This window comes from Mirounga angustirostris, unplaced genomic scaffold (assembly GCF_029215605.1).
Source record: "Mirounga angustirostris isolate CCGP_5_RB_7025 unplaced genomic scaffold, mMirAng1.0.hap1 SCAF_2, whole genome shotgun sequence".
NCBI lineage: Eukaryota > Metazoa > Chordata > Mammalia > Carnivora > Phocidae > Mirounga > Mirounga angustirostris.
Genome location: NW_026991710.1, coordinates 126,372,855 through 126,390,818, shown reverse-complemented (window position 1 = coordinate 126,390,818; position 17,964 = coordinate 126,372,855). Strand labels below are relative to the sequence as shown.

At 32.2% G+C, this 17,964-nt stretch overlaps 1 protein-coding gene across 6 annotated transcripts in view; it reads left to right on the top strand.

The window, feature by feature from the left end:
• Positions 1-17,964, top strand: part of LRBA (LPS responsive beige-like anchor protein) — an 841,444-nt gene that overhangs the window by 621,149 nt on the left and 202,331 nt on the right. For all 6 annotated transcript variants that reach the window (XM_064585149.1, XM_064585150.1, XM_064585152.1 and 3 more), the window contains 3 exons: positions 7,400-7,517; positions 9,622-9,724; positions 14,849-14,964. In XM_064585149.1, the coding sequence (XP_064441219.1) occupies positions 7,400-7,517; positions 9,622-9,724; positions 14,849-14,964 (337 nt within the window). The remainder of the gene's footprint in view (positions 1-7,399; positions 7,518-9,621; positions 9,725-14,848; positions 14,965-17,964) is intronic.

Below are 17,964 nucleotides of genomic sequence, written 5' to 3'. Positions count from 1 at the left end.
TCAGATGGAACACTTTCACACCTTCTTCATGATAAAATTGACATTGTGGTTTTGTTTTTATTATGTTTGTATTAAAAAGGTAGGTATCTCCAAACCCAAATATCTCTATTTTTAATTCAGGTCGTTATCTAAGTTTACTCTTTTTCTGAAAATGTAATACCTAGCTTTTTACCTCACACGCTGCTGTGAAAAATAAAGTAAGGTACATTCATGTTCCTTAATATTCTTTTGTGGTATACTTTGGATTCTTTCAAAAATAATCAGATGCAGATGTATTTAAATTAAAAAACTAAATTAAAAATTAGTTGATGATATATAAATACCTTCTTTGTTCTACTTCTGCATTCCACATTTGCTTTTGACTCATTAAGATACATATTAAATGTTAAATAAGAGATGGCTTTTATGATAAATCATTTAGAATGCAAGTTATTTTGAAGCTGAAGAATACTGAAAATAAAACAGAACCAACTAAAGAGTCTGAATTATTTACAGGCCAGGGGCTTAAAGGTGCATCACTCCAGTACAAATATTAAATTATGAAATGGGAATTTCAGTTTGCCATAAATCTGTCTGCCATAGCAGCTTAAAATAAAATAGTTTTACGCATCTAAAGCAACATCAATTTGCTAGTCAGTGCTTCATGTATCAAAGAGCATGCTGTGAAAATATCAATATCATTGGTTAATATAAATGAAATTAATTTTTAAAGCCGGGGTAAAGGTTGACATCTGAAAAATTGCATTACTTTGCAGAAGAGAAATTTCTGTCTTCTAGTGAAATTTCAGGTCATGAGGGCAAGTAATTTTCACAATCTTCAATGGGAGCCAGTGAAATATGAACTTCATTGTCACCTAGCCCCAAAGCGATAAGATAAAATGAGCTGATACATCATTTGCTGTGGTTTTATCATCTCCCTCAGTAATTGGAAGAGAAAACATAAGAGTGTCTGTGTTTGTGTGCTCCCCTTTTGCCCCTCCCAGCTGCCCCATCATCCACACCCAGGCTAAAACCATTTTAGCCCAATCAATACAGAGGTCACATAGCATTTTATTTATATATTTTTAATTTTTCATACTGACTAAACTGCCAAGAAGAACATTAGAGTAATGAATATGTTTAATTGAATTTGTCACCCATGAAAATGCTAAAGAGAATACTGTACTACATCATAGTACCTAGTAAGCAGAAGGAAGAAATTTACCAAATAGAAGGAAAACAATAACTCATAATTAATTTAAAAGGTGATTTCCTTTCATATCCATAACTTTCATATTTTTGTTACCATTGTTCTGTTCTTATCAAAGTTTGGAGACATTCTACTTATTCATGGATAGTAATTCAATAACAAAATTACTATCGTAAAGTTTTGACCAGCCAACTGTATATCATTTTTAAATTCAAAAAGACCTCTAAGTTTTACTTTAAGATTATATCTTTGAAAACTTAAAATTTCTGTGGTAGGTGATGAAGTAAATCCAAAGGCAACTAGAATTCAATATTATTAGAATAAATTCTGAATTTATGAATAAACTCATAAATGCTATGCTTTGATATCAAATTTCAGAGAAAATTACATGCAGCAAAATCCAAAAACTATGTTAATAATAGAGTGGTACAACTTTAAAATACATGATTAAAATTACTTTCTACCAGTTTGTTAACATTGCAATTATTATAAATAAAACATATTTGTAAATATATCTAGTGATGAGTTGCTATTAGAATATTTTTCAGTGTTTTCATTTTAAATATATTTCAAATATTTACTGTTTTCTCATATTAAGATATAATCTTTGTGACTAATTTATAATCATTTTTCATGAAAATGGGATATGAATATTTTCTTGACTTCCCTTCCAGTGGTGTCATTGCTTAATTGATAGAATGATTAGCTTATATTTTGTATATTAAGTTTGGAACATTTTTCTTGGTGTTAAATACATTCTCTATATTTTGGAAATAGTTTTGTTATGAAATTGTAAGTATTCTTGGTGATATATATTATCCGATTTTACTTTTATTATCGAATTCTTCAGAAATCAATATGGAATTGTTTCAAAGAGTAAAACCTCTCCAAAAATTGACAACTATGTGGGACTAGTGTATGCAATGCCAGTCTTAAACATTAAGAAAGAATAATATTTTTAAAAACTTTTTGCTGATTTTTATATGCAAACACCTGTTTCTTATTTTTGAGGTAAAAGATTTTATCACTTTTTAATATTTTTCCCTTTAAAATTTTTAAAAAGCATTTTAAATTTAGTGAGGGTAGTTTGTATAGTTTTTGAAAACAAAACCTTTTTTCTTTACTTAAATGAAGCAAATATGACTGTTTTTAGAGACTATTTAAAAATTTTTTTAAAGCTTGATATTCAGTAAAAACATTTTGCAGTTGGGCAATAAACACATTTCTATTTCTCTCAGAGGATGAGCAAACAAAAGAAAGTTTTATTTGAATAAATTCATTAGCTTTTCAAAATAAATGATTAAAAGGAAAGTGGAGAAAATGATTTGCTTTCAAGCCAATAAATGCAACAGGGTGAAGAAATTCTTATATGTATTCACAGTATATTATTTGAAAGATAGAAAAAAGGCACTGTGTGTATTATTTGGGAAAAATAATATATCCCTGAAAGAAGGCACAGTTTTCAGATAAAAATTTTAAAGAAGATATGTTTGATATTTTTAATGTAAAGAAATGGTATATACACTTGTGTGTGTATGTGTGTATATTTAAAATTAAATACTGATTTCTTTCTTCCTTCTCTTACCTCAACATTTTAATAAACCATCTTTGTTAAACAAATTATAAAAAAAGAAAGTTGAATTTACTTTTACCCATTAACAGTACTAAGCATATTAAAACAAGGTGGTAAACATTCAAAGACCTGCTGTGGGCTTAAGCTTTCAAGCTATTCTAGACTTAGGGTCATAACTGCAGAGCAATGGTAATGATATGGTTTCCATAGCAACTGATTCATTGGAGGGCTAGACCTCTGTCTAGGGTGCTGTCAGTGTATGTAGAGTTTCAGTGAACAGAAAGTCCCAAAGAAGGGTCTGCTTCTACCTAATCCAGTTTTAATTGAACTCTAGAGACTTTGAAGTGAAGCCTCAGACCAGGAATATACTACTCCAATGAGAAATAAAACTCTTGCTCAGCTAGGCCTCAGCTGCATTTCAGTACTGACACCTTTTCCTAATGAATACCTTAAAGAAATGTTGTATCAATTTCAGCTACTAATTCTGTTAGTTAAAAGATTTTTTGTGTCCATTTTAAACCCAGCTATCTTGACCGTAAGTATAGAATTTCATTTGTTAATTCTTGTTAAGTCAGGCTAGTTTTCGTGTGTGATTTTAATTTCTGATACTTATGGCAATTTTAAGTAATTTTGTCTGTCTCTCCTCCTGTTTCTTTTTCTCTGAGTTTTAACACACTAGACCTGATTACATTTAACTTTGAAAGCACACTGCTGTCATACATTCAGTAGGATACCTGATTTATATCAGGTTTGAAAACATACAAAACAATGCTGGATATTATTTATGGATAGATATGTGCTAATAGTATAAAAACTGACATGGGAATGATAAAGCTAAAACAAGAATAGTGATTGGCTCTGACGAAGGAGGAAAATGGGATCAGGAAAGGTTATATATGGGAATTTCAACACTATCTAAAATGCTTTATTTTTTAAAAATATGCAATAATGTGGCAAAATGTTAGGATTTTATATGGTTGAGTAATGGGTACGGGGCTTATGTCATTTTCTGCAGTTGTGAATATAATTTGGTAATAAAACATTTTAAAGAAGCATACCACTTCAAGTGGACTTTTTAATAACTATACTGCTTAAAGGAATGGGATATAAATTGAATTTTTTATTAATTAGAAAACCTTCAGTACATTAGAAATTTTATAATAATGTTTTAGTACACTTATTTTTATTAATAACTGAAGTATCTTTGAATATAATTAAATGTTTAGTTGCATGGCCATGATCTTAGAATGACTGAAACCACCATTATGAGCAACAGGTCTTATTATATAGCTTTATAGATACAAAAAGTAGAATTTTCAGATTAGTGTGTGATATTCTTAGTCATAGACCTTAGAGGGGCCTTTGTTATTAGTTTTCTTTGATTTCCCTCTTTCACCTATAACCCAAGTACAGGAAGACAAATGTAGTTGATTAAAATTCTGATAAGTTGAATTGTAGTTTAACAAATATTTAAGCCCCCTTTTACAAATGTGACAATATGGTGTATATATTGTAACCTTTGTATTTTTGGATTAGAGAATTTGGAAGCAGGCTAGACTCTGCCACTAACTCCCAAGGGACTTTGTATTAACTATTTAATTTCTCTGGCTCTCATTTTCCTTACTAATAATTGGATAGTAGATTGGAGTATAAGTGTTACAGAACATATACTGGATTCTCTCCTACTTGATAAGTCCAGGGTGGCAAATTCAAATGCCAGTGGGAACTGGACAGATAATAGTAAATGAATGAATGAGTAGAGACTGTGCCGAAATGGTGAGTGTATGTCATTTGTTACCATGTGGCAGATAGATCTAGGTTTGACACTTAGTTTTTCCTGAGAAACTAGAAATATTAATACTTAAAATATCATATGGCCCAAACAAAATGAATTTGGGCCATATATTGAGAGCCATATATTAATTTAGGTTGCCAGTCACTGACTCATGTAATCATTTAAAAACATCTACTTTGTGTCAGACATTGTTCTAGAAAATGGAAATAGAGTATACTAGAAGTCTTTGTTCTTAGAACTTAGATTCTAGCATTCTAGTGCTGAATAGAGACAATGGTCAAGCAAGCAGATACCATAATTTCAGGTAATGGTAAGTGTTGTGAAGGAAATCTGCTGAGTTTGGGGTGGTCATGGAGGAAGTGGGGTTTAGATCCAGTGGCTTCTCTGAGGAGGTGGTATTGGAGCAAAAATCTAATATAAGAGTGAGCCAATTATGTGAGGATTTGGGAGAACATTGGAGTCAGACAAGAAAATAAGTATAAAGGCCCCAAAGAAGAATGAATTGGGCTCATCTGTGAGTCTCAGATGTAAGGCTTTATAAACAATTATAACGAGCTTCAGTGTTTATTATGCATGAAGCGGGATGCTACTGGATGGTCATTAAATGCATGAGTGATGTGATCTGATTTATATCTTAAAATTCTATTAAAAATTTTTTTTCTTTGGCTCCTCTGGTCATAGTAGACTCTACAGGTAAGATGGGAGAAAGACCAAGTAGGAGGCCACTGTAGGCTCTGGACGCTTGGACCTACTGGTCATGGTGAGAGAAAGAGGTACATGCAACCTCTGCTTTCAAAAAATCTTGAGAATAAGACTTACAGTTTTGTCCTCTCTTTTCCTTTTCATTTCTCCTGATCTTATTTATGCAAGTATTGGCTGGATGAAGGTAGATTTCTATATCACCAGTTTTAAAACTGGAAGTTTGTTTGGTCCTTAGAATTCTTGTTTTGTTTTTCAAAAAACACTGAGACTTGGAGTTATTCTTTTGTTTTTAGATCCTTTGTGCCAAAAATAGAATTTGTGGAAAAATCTCAATACATACTTAGTGAATTAAATAAGGTTGCTTTTTTCCCAAAGAAATTGCATTTTACATTGAGGAATATAGATAGATTTGTTTGCATTTAAGATCTAGGAAATGGAAATGAATATAGAAAAGAAAGTTCTTGTAGGGTAAATTCTTCTTATTATTTTTTCCTCTCCTTGCTTATCCCTACTTTGTCCCCACCATGCAATATCATAATCACATGTCATTCTATTTGTCTTTCTTAATGGCGGTTACTTTTCAGAGATATATCTTAATTGTTTGCTTTCAGGGATTTTCATTAGGTTTTGGTAGTAAATACATCTAATTTTCTTTATTAAATTAATATTAGGTGAAGTACTGGTGTAAGAAATTCCACATCTGGTTTTCCTTTAACACCTTCATAATTAAGTTTTTGAAATGAACTTTTTAAAAAACAAAACTTGAATAACAAAGCAACAAAGTGGCTTAGGACTAAAGACAGGATTACTTTGAGTTGGCAAAGCATTCTAAGCTACTGCGTCTGTCACATGGGATGACAAGAATTGTAACAAGTTACTCTGACAACCACCTTCTCCATGGAGAGATTATGTTGAGTTCATTTGCAGGTTTGTGTTTAGCCTAGCTGACAAAATGATACTTAACCTCTTATACAGTCTTTGTGCTTTCTGAATGAATGACTGTTGCTTTAACAGTGACCTTAAAAGTGTGATTTTTTAAAGTTATGAACTTGAATATATATAATTTTTTTGTTTTATTAAAAAATAATTGACATACAACACTGTATTAAGCTTAAGCTTAATTGACATACAACACTGTATAACAGCATGATGGTTTCGTTTACATATATTGTGAAACAGTTACCACAGTACGTCCATTCATCTTCTCATATAGATAACAATTTTTTTAAAAAAGAAGAAAAAAGGGGGAAAAATTTCTCCTTGCAATGAGAAATCTTAGGATTTACTCTAAATATATATTTTAAAATATATAAAAGGTACTTCTGAAGTAGAACCAGAAAAAAAGAAAACAAAAAACAAACAAATGAATAAACAAGCAAAAAGCAGAGTCAGACCTATAAATACAGAGAATAAACTGATGGTTGCCAGGGGAGTGGGGTGGGGGAGGCTGGGTAAAATGGGTGAAGGGGGAGTGGGAGATACAGGCTTCCAGTTATGGAATGAATAAGTCACAGGAATAAAAGGCACAGCATGAGGAATACAGTCAATAATACTGTAATAGCAATATAACAGGACAGATGGTAGCTACACTTATGGTGAACATAGCATAATATATAAAATCATCAAATCTCTAAGTTATAAACCTGAAATTAATGTAACATTGTGTTTCAACTATACTAAACAAAACAAAACAAAAAAAACAACCTGAAAACCTCATATAACATAAAAAATATTTCTGAATATATTAAAATTGTATTATATGAAACTGAATTATATATGTGATCTGTAAGCATGTAAGGCATTCTTTTGAGGTCTTTCTTCTTTTTATCTAAAATTTTACTTTCACTAAATAATGCAATTTGTATTTCCTGAAAAGCAATAGATTACATCACTGCTTTTAAAAGCCCAAAATATATTTATAAATAGATGTTTTATAATTTTGCTCTGCTTTTTCATTGAGCTTCCTTTCCATAAGTTGCAATCTATTTTCTTAGTCTCCCTCCAAATTATTTCAGTAACTGTTTTTTCAATTTTTAGAGATTATTTTTAATAGGGCCTTTTCTGTTTTATTCAGGGGGAAAAACAACAAGAAAAAAATTAAACTGTTGTTACTTACTTGTGCTTATTTTTTCCTCATTAGATCCTGGCATATACAGAAGGGCTGCATGGAAAATGGCTGTTCACAGAGATACGATCAATCTTTTCTCGTCGTTATCTTTTGCAAAATACAGCCTTGGAGATCTTTATGGCAAACAGAGGTAATATGTTTCAGAAGTATATTGTTATAAAGCTAACCTCCACCTCTTTCAGATTTCATTTTTGAACATACCGTATTGTTTCCATTTAGATAGTAATTTGTAGTCTACTCTCTGCCATACTGGCCTCATTTTTTGAACCACATGCATCTTCATGGTTTTTTCCCCAATTAGCCATTCTTAAAATTATTTGTAGTAGTTTTAGTGTTCTGGCCATATCACAGATTAGTGCACGGTTTTCTAAATATGGCGAATAACTAACCATTTAATCAGTTATGGAATTTTGATGTTCTCAATATTGCTCTGATGCTTAAACTCCTTCTGGAAGGTGGATGCATTTGGAGAGGGGAGAGGGTAATCAAATGATTCATACATTTATTCAATCTTTTGTCTAATCTATTGCCATTTATAAAGGGACCATCAGAAAATGGTACTCAAGTGTCCTGGTTGCTTTGTATTACATCATTCTTGAAAGAACTAAAATTCAATTTGTGAGTTTAAAATGGAACTTGGTGAAATTAATTAAGACAAGAAGGAGAGACAAGGTGAACTTGAAGTAAAAGCATTGGTGGGTATGAGTGGAGCCATAAAAGGAGAATATATAAAAACTAGTGACTTATTGTACATACTCCTTATATGTAAGTAGATTGAAGTTTGATTTTCTCTTTCTATAATCTACAAGTTGTCGTTTAAAAAAATCTACATGAAGTAATGTATATTCCATACACACATTATTTTCCCTTTATAGAATCATGTGTCTTTAGAGAATACACATTTCTTTAGGTAGAGATGTTTTTTCCTTTCCTATTTGGTCTTCTCCCCTATACATACCTCTTTTTCCTAATGTAAACATTATTCTTCCAGGCAAATAATCAAGTGAATGTTTCACACTTTATTTCAACCTGCATTGTTGCTGTCCGAAAGGGATTTTGTTACAATCTTACAATATTTATTACTTGCTCATCCTCATTCATATTTTCCTCTTTTAAAATTTCTTATGTGTCCTTGCTTTTGTATGTGTTTTTCTTTTGCCTTTCCTTCATGGCCTTCATTATCTGCCATAACTTATGATAGTTTTTCTGTTGTTGTTTTTTCCCCTATATTCAATATAATAATGGATGTATAGGGATGGCTTATTAAAAAAGTATGTTGGATATATATATATGACAGTTCCAAATATGTTTTGGGTCCTTAGTGAATGATCATACACTTATTTACCTGAAACATGTTGGTAATGTCAGTATTTAAAGCTATACCAAATTGATAAATTGTTTTTGGACTGAAGAATTTTTTTTAAGCTGCGTAGCAAAGAAGGATCATTTTCTAGATGAGTACTTAGAGGTTATGATACTGAAATTATAATTAAAATTTTAAGACTGTCCAAATTTATATCTTCTAATTTATCTCTCATGATTTTGACTTTCTTATTTTCATATTTCTTAAGATTAAAAATTTATAGATGACTGTAATAAATTAACATTTATGTACTCAATATGTTTATGTATATTGATGCGTGTTTCTTGATATTCTCAAAATGTATTATTGAAATAGAGATGATTAGAAAACATTTAAATTTGATTATTAACTATAGAGGAAAAGTTTTCCTTTAGGTCACACATTGTTCTGGATTATGTGAACATATAAATTATGAACATATAAAAATTGTAAGGAGGATAACTTTTAAACTCTTTATCATTGGAAATAAATGTGACAATTTAGTACTTAAATCTGTAGTATTTTTGGTGTGTGTTAGATTGTTAACTATATAAAGTTAAAACTTCAGTATTTATAGAAACTCACAGATACGTATGTTTAACATACATATGTATGTAGCTAATCTCAGCTTCACGTCATATTAATGCAACAACAGTTTTTAGAACTTCTGACAGCATTTAGAGAAGGAACTGTCTATGGCTAAGGTATTTATAAGTAAAATGAATATTACCCCTGGCATATTAATACTAAAACTTGGTATGCACTATAATAAAAGTAAAATGGCAGGAATTGTATACCTGAGTTAAGAGTAAATATTTTATTAGACCAAGAAGTCAGTTTTCCAAGAAGGAAGTTATATTGTGTTCTAACTTTTAAAAATTATTTTTCATAGTTGCTGTAATGTTCAATTTCCCAGACCCTGCAACAGTAAAGAAAGTAGTTAACTATCTACCTCGTGTTGGTATTGGAACCAGCTTTGGGTTGCCTCAAACCAGGTACTGTTTTATATGAGAAAGATTTGGAAAATAATCTTTATTAATACTTTTTTCTTAATTTTCTTATTTTACACTTACTTCTCTTTTATGTTTCATATTAAATGATGATTATTAATGCATTATTTTGAGTCAACTGAACTTCTATCTGAAAAAAACTAGAAAAAGAGGAGCAAATGTAAACTGAAGTAGGATGAAAGAAGAAAATAATAAACATAAAGGCAGAACATTAATAAAAATGTAAGCAAAAACAATAAAGAAAAATCAATGCAATGAAAAGTTGTTTATATGAAAAGATTAACAAATGTAATAAATATATATACAAGACTTATGAAGAAAAAGAAGACACAAGTTGCCAATATCAAGAATGAAAGAGGGGACATCACAACAGATCCTACAGATATTAAAAGGAAAATAAGGATATATTATGAACAAATTTGTGCTACTTAGACAAGTTAGATGAAATGGACAGATTTCTATGCAATAGGTAACTTAATACCTCTACAGGGGAAATTGAATTTGTAGTTAAAGGTCTTCTGACAGAAAATTCCTAGCTCAAATGGTTTCATTGGCAAATTCTATCAAATATTTAATGAAGAAATAGTACCATTTCTGGGCAAACTATTACAGAAAACAGAAAAGAAGGATAAAATTTTAAAGTTATTCTATGAGGCCAGCATTACCTGAATTCCAAATCCACAGAAAAGCATTACCAGAAAACAAAAGGAAAAGGGAAAAGGAAAACTACTGATCATCTTGATTAGAAAAGAAGAAATAAATGTGTCCTATCAAGTCTGCTCTTCATAGGCTGCTTGAATGTCTGCATGACATGGGAGCTGACTTTCCCACAGTAAGTGATTCAAAAGGGAATGAGGCAGAAGCCCCAATGTCTTTTTATGACCTACCCTTGATAGGTAGAGTAGGTCATCAATTCTGCTACATTATATTCGTTATAATGTAGTCATTAAATACCCAGGCTCCAAGGGAGGGGAGAAGTTCCACTTCTAGAAGAGAAAGTATCAAAGAATTTATGGATGTGTTTTAAAACTACCAGAGGGTACAACTCTTATGTAAAAGGAGCACCTAAAGTGGCCCTTCTAGATTATAAGCAGTGGTTGCTTTATAATGCCAGTGAGGATTTTGATTATAGTTTTATAATTTAATGAGGAATTTCAGGTTCAGAATGAAGCAGCTCAGAATGGTGTAGTAAATTTCTTTATCTTAATTTAAAAAGTCTTTTTTCCTACTAATTATCTCTATTTTTTAAGTTTTATTCATTAGTGTTATCATATTTGGGAAATCTTTGTAATGATTTCCCTCGGTTAATGAAAGCTAGGTGTAAGTTAATTCATTAAATCAGCAATTTAAGTAGATCTCAAACACTAACAGTGTGTCTGTTATCCAGCAGTGTACAAGATAGATACCATCTTACCCATGCATGTTTTAACAAATATGCAAACAAGATAAATAACCATGTAAGTGATGGGAGGGATATAAATAAGGGTGTTATAGTAGTGATTAGTGGAGTAGAGATAAGATGCTTTGAATTATGTGGTCAGAAATGTCTTCCTATATGACTTTTAAGATTTATTTGAAAGAATAGAATCAGCTTACCTTTGAAAGCAGAATTATCATTTGCAAAGGTCCTGAAATAAGGTGAGGTTTCAGTATTTTAAGAAATGTTGGAAGGCAAATATCATTGGAACTTAGTGATTCTGGGAAGAGGGTGTCAGTTCAGAGACAGCAGTTTATTGTGGAAATCCAGATGATATGTGGTGCTGATAGTGCAGTTAAAAAGAGACATCCTTGTTTAGAAATTTTGAGGACATACAATTTGTGTGATTTGGAGATTAGTTAGATAATGGAGGATGATAAGGGAAGGAGGTGTCTAGTGTGTCTTGCCAAGTTTTAGTTTAAGCTGCTGAATAGCATTTACTGAGATTGGGAACACTGGAGAAGGAATGGTTGTGTATCTGTCCTCCCAAGGTTGAGGTCAGGGTTGTGGAGACGAGGTGGGTGAACAGAATATGAGTTTAGTTTTAGATCTATTGAAATTGAAACCCCTGAGTGATGTCCAGACTGAAATGTTGAATAGGAAGTTAGAGCTCAAAAGAAAGGTATAGTAATTGGGAAACACTTAATGTTGAAAGACTGAATGCTTTCCCCTAAGATCAGGAAGGCTAAAATGTCCCCCATTCTCACCATTTCTATCAACAGTATATTAGAGATTTCAGCCTGTGCAGTAAGAAAGGAAGAGAAGGAGGGAGAAATTAAAGGCATCCAGATTAGAAAGGGGGAAAAAAAGTCTTCATTCCTAGATGACAGAGGAAGTGTAAGATTTGTATATTGAAAACTATCAAATGTGCCTGATAGAAATTAAAGACAGACATCAAATAAATGGAGGCATTCCATACTCATGGATCAGAAGGTTCAGTATGATTAAGATGTCAGTTCTCCCCAGATCTATAAAGTCAATGCAATCCCTATCAAAATCTAGCAGACTTCCCTGGAGATATTGAGAAGCTGAAATGCAGTGGATCTGGAATTGCCGAAACAATGTTGAAAAAGAATAAAGTTAGAGGACTCCAACTACCTGATTTCAAAACGAACTATAAAGCCTCAGTAATTAAGATGGTCTGATATTTATAAAAGGATGGGCATATAAATCAATGGAACAAAATTGAGAATACAGAAATAAAATCTTTTTTTTTCAACAAATGTGCTAACACAATTCAATGAGGAAAAGATAATCCTTGAACAAATAGTGCTGAGACATTTGGATAGTCACATGCAAGAAAATGAACTTCAGCACTTATCACACAGTATTTATAAAAAATTAGCTCAAAATGTGTCATAGGCCTAAATTTAAAAGCTAAAACTAAAAAATTTTTCAAACTGTGGGAGAAAAAGCTTCATGACCCTGGAGTAGGCAAAGAGTTCTGAGATGTGACACCAAAAGCGTAATCCATAAAAGAAAAAAATTGAGAAATTAGATTTAATAAAAATTTAAAACTTTCATGCTTTAAAGGACACCACTAAGTATATGAAAAGAGAAGTCCTAGACTGAGAAAAATATTTGTACATAATATATCTGATAAAAGTCTTGTATTCAGAATGTATACAAAATTCTTACAACTCAATAATAAGATAAAAACCTCAATTAATGCAGGAAGAAAAGATTTGAATAGTCATTTTACCAAAGAAGATACACAAATGGTTAATAAGCCATGAAAAGTTACTGAACAATGTATATTAAAACTATAATAAGATACCATTTTACACTCACTGGAATGTTTATAGTAAAAAATATATTATAGGGGCAAGTATTGGCAGAGATGTGGAAAATGCAGTGGATCTGGAATTGCCTCATATATTGCTTGTTAGAATGGAAGACAATTTGGCAGTTTCTCAAGAAGTTAAATGTAAATGCAACCTACAACCCAGCAATTCCACCCTTAGGATTCTGCCCAAAAGAAATGAAAACATATGTTCATACAAAGACATGTTTGTGAATATTCATAGTAATACAAACTGGAATAATAATAATAATCCAAAACCAGAAACAATTTAAATATCTATCAGTTGGTGAATGGATTTTTCACCAGTCTGTCTGGAGAGACAGAATCCCAAGCAGACTCCCCACTGAGCGCAGAGCACAACACAAGACCCAGTCTCATGACCCTGAGACCATGACGTGAGCCGAAAGCAAGAGTCAGAGGCTTAACCCACTGAGCCATCCAGGCGCTCCTGGTGAATGGGTTTTAAAAATGTGATATATTCTATATTCATACACTGGAATACTATTCAGCAATCAAAAAAATGAATTACTAATAACATGCTGCCACATTGATGAATCTCAAAAACATTATGGTTAGTGAAGAAGCCTGTTGCAGAAGCCTTCATGATGTATGATTCAATTTATCTGAAATGTCCAGAAAATGCAAGTTTATAGAGACAGAAAGCAGATTGATAGTTGCCTGGAGCTGAGGGTAGGAATGGGGATTAACTGTAAATAGGCACAAGGCAAGTTTTTGTGGTGGTGAATTGTTCTGAAGTACATTGTGGTGCTAATCACACAACTCTAGAAATATATTAATAAATAATTAAATAGTACACTTAGATGGGTAAATTTTATAGTATGTAAATTATACCTTTGAAAATAAAACTTAAAAAATATAGTTACCTTGTCCTTGGTGGTAGGAAGAACTGTGACAGCATACTTCTGTGAGATTCTAGGCTCTGAACATATTAATCCTGCCACCTATTTTCCACTGTTATTTAGTAGTAGTCAGTTACATCTTTTGTTATTTACATTGCATTAAAAAAACAGAAAACTTGGTCATCTATTATTAAGCTGTGTAAAAAAATAATAGTTTCTCTTACCTTTGTCCCACCCCATGAATAGACACGTAAAGAGTTTAGAATCCTTCTTTCCCGTTATAAAAGGTATATAAACATAATATTTAAATTTAAAATGTACAAACGTGTTGTCTTTAAGAGAACTATTAAAATTGATAAAGATGTGGGCGCCTGGGTGGCTCAGTTGGTTAAGCGACTGCCTTCGGCTCAGGTCATGATCCTGGAGTCCCTGGATCGAGTCCCGCATCGGGCTCCCTGCTCGTCAGGGAGTCTGCTTCTCCTCTGACCCTCCTCCCTCTCATGTGCTCTCTCTCATTCTCTCTCTCTCAAATAAATAAAATCTTAAAAAAAAAAAATTGATAAAGATGTGAATACACACAAAAAAACCCCCACACACAAAAAAGATGTGAATAAAATTTTATATGTCTTTCTCAGTTACTATAATTCCTTTTATATCAGTAAATCAGTAAGTTATTAATCATACTATTATTAATCAACATTTATAGAACCTAGATATTATAGTGGCATTGTAATGAATATAATCTAATGAATAGATCATGTATCATGGACCTGTGGTTAGTCCAAATCATTTAACCATTAATTGTGCATTGAAACATTTTGTGTATTCATTAGTAAAACATGAGTAGAACTTTTCAGAATATACAGATATCATTTTGTATGTCAAATATACAGAATAGGCACAGATATTCATAATTTATTATCATGTTGTAATTAAAATGATTCTACATCAAATTCTGTTTTTTGCAGGCGTATCTCATTAGCTAGTCCACGTCAACTTTTTAAAGCTTCTAATATGACCCAGCGATGGCAGCATAGAGAGATTTCAAATTTTGAGTATTTGATGTTTCTCAACACAATAGCAGGTAATCTTATTTCAAATGGTAAATAATTTTTTTTCAAATGATAAATTATTAATTGTGATATTATTAGATTATTTTGAGTACTAGTATAAGTAGCTTACTTTTATTTTCATTATTACTACATGAGTACCTTATCAAGAGTAATTTTGATAGTAGAGTTTACAGTTTTACATACGAACTGCTGGCTACTTGAGAAAATTAAAAATGGGTATACACACTTTTTTCCAAAAATCTAAAATGAAAATGTCTAACTATTTAATATAGTAAGAATGGATTCTTTATGGGATAGTAGAAATAAAAACCATATAAAGTCTTAACCTGTTAATAACTTAATCAGAAGTGTATTATATGATGAAACAAAAATATAACATTGAGAAAAGAAAACTGAGTAAAATATTAAGTAAAGGAATACTTATATTATGACCCACATGTGAAAATCTAAAGAGTAAATGGCTCTAGGGGCACCTGGGTGGCTCAGTTGGTTAAGCAACTGCCTTCAGCTCAGGTCATAATCCTAGAGTCCCGGGATCGAGTTCCGCATCGGGCTCACTGCTCGGTAGGGAGTCTGCTTCTCCCTCTGACCCTCCCCCCTCTCATGTGCTCCTCTCTCTCTTATTCTCTCTCTCTCAAATAAATAAATAAAATCTTTGGGAAAAAAAAGAATAAATGGCTCTAAACAAGGTTTGTAATCAAGAAGTATTACTGAATGTCACCCATTGAAGCTGTTCTCTTTGAAAGAGAGTAAAGAACTGAGGGTTGTGGAAAGGGAAGTGGGTGGGGGGTGGGGTAATTTAGTGATGAGCATTAAGGAGGGCACGTGATGTGATGAGTTACATAACTAATGAATACGAACTAATGAATTGAAAAGTACACCAAAAACTAAGGATGTACCATATGTTGGGTAATTGAATCCAAACAAAAATAAATTTTAAAAAAGAGAGTAAAGAATAGAAATGTGTCATTACTTTTCATTTGTAATAACTAGAATAAAGAAAACAGGGAATGTGTTTGTGTGACATTTGAGATTCAGTTCAACAAACTGGCACAGTTTATATTTGAGGTGCAAAGGCGGTACAGAGAGAATAAGGCATGTTGCTTGCTCTCAGAAGTTATTTTAAGTATGAATATAAACATTTACATGATTCTAGAGCAAGGAGTATAGATTCAATAAAAGAAATACAAAGTACTATGGGGATTAAAAGGTCAGAGAGGGAAATTATATTCATCCAGTTGTTGGGAGTAAGGAAAAAATCAGGAAGGATTTCATGTTCATATAAGGATGGAGATTACTTTAGTAGAGGTGGTAGTTGAAAGATTACAAGTCATGCCATGTAAAACTGAAGGCATAAGGAAACATACAAAGGTGGGAAAATGTAAGATATAGCTAGAGAACAATTAATGGTATAGTTTATACATGTGTATATGTATGTGCACACATAAAGTATATTTTCATAAAGATATAATGAGAAAGAAAGCGAAAAAGGTAGTGTGGAGACACATTGTGGAAGATTTTCTGTCAGTTTGAGGAATTAGCAGTCAATTCACAGGGCAACTTCTGAAAGTTTTTCAGCAAATAAGTGATACTAGAATTATATGGGAAGTTAACTTGGAGGCAGAATAAAGGATAAACGAGTGGAGAGAAACTAGGCAGAGAGCACAGTTAGGAATTATATATAAAAAAATAACGGGAGCTTGCATTAGAGGGGCGATAGTGGGAATTTATAGATTAAATGACGTAAGATTTATAAGGTACAAACCATTTGACATCGGACTGACTGAATGTAAGGGGTAAATGAGAAAAGAAGTATCAGAAAAGGTTTCCAGGCTTCTGGTCTGAATCACTGGGGAAATGGTGGTGCCATTAACAGAAAGGAAGTCAGAAAAAATGGTCTAGGGAAAGAAGATGATTTTACTGTGCAGATAGACATCCAAGTTAAGATATCAAAAAGAATTTTTAGAAGTATAGGTCAAAAAAGGTATTTGGAATTTGGAGATAGGACATTGGATTTCATCTGCATAGATTAGAAATCACCAAGAATGAGTTGAGATTACCAGCCAGATAATACAGAAAGCAGTGAGACAAGGTCTGGTGAATGTTCTTGTCAGTGACAAGAAGACAAAGGGAAAGTTAGTAAAGGAGAAAAGAGAATGAGTGATCCCAGAGTTTTTAGACCGAGGAGAAGGAAAACTGAGGTATATAGCAAATGTCTTGAGATGCAAGGGGAAAGAGAGAGAGAAAGGTGTTGGTTGCCTGTACTAAATGTTACAGAGAGGTACGGGAGACTTAAGAATGAGTACAGGCCATGCCTCTAGCTTGGACATTTGGGAACTTGTTGGCTACTTTTTAGGGGTTCATTTTAAAAGCAAACAAAAAAGGTTGATTGTAAGAACTGAATGGTTGGAGATGAAATGAGAACATTAGGTCTGTTATTACAGTTTTCTTGTGTAATAGTGAAAGGGAATGGATTAAGGCAAAGGTGAGAAACCATGAAAGAGGGACAGAGAGGAAAAATAACAATGCAAGTTATGAGTGAGACAGGCTCAAGAGCTCAGGTGAAAGAATTACAGCTCGCAAAGAATAAAGGCACTGTTAGAAAAGAGGGGAAGAGAGAGGGACTACTACGAAAATTGGAAGTTAAGCGTTCACATTGAAAAGTCTAAATTTTATAAGTTAAGGAATGTTCAACTCACAGCCAGTTGAGGGAAAGGAATGAAGACAGTTTGAATAATTATGTTGAACTAAATAGAGATTATGTAAGTATTAGTGACTGAAAGGATTTTTAAGTAGTAGTGAGAAACAGAAAACTTACATAACAAGCTTAATGGATATATTTAGCATGTGATAAGTCAATTAACACATAGATTAAATGCACAGTAATAATTAGGGAGCAACATTTATGAAATGGTCTACCTCAAATAGCTTCTATTGTGCTTAAAGTGTCTTTTAGATACATACTTCAAATATTCTTTTTAAAGAATAGAACCAGTAATTTGTTTTGGATA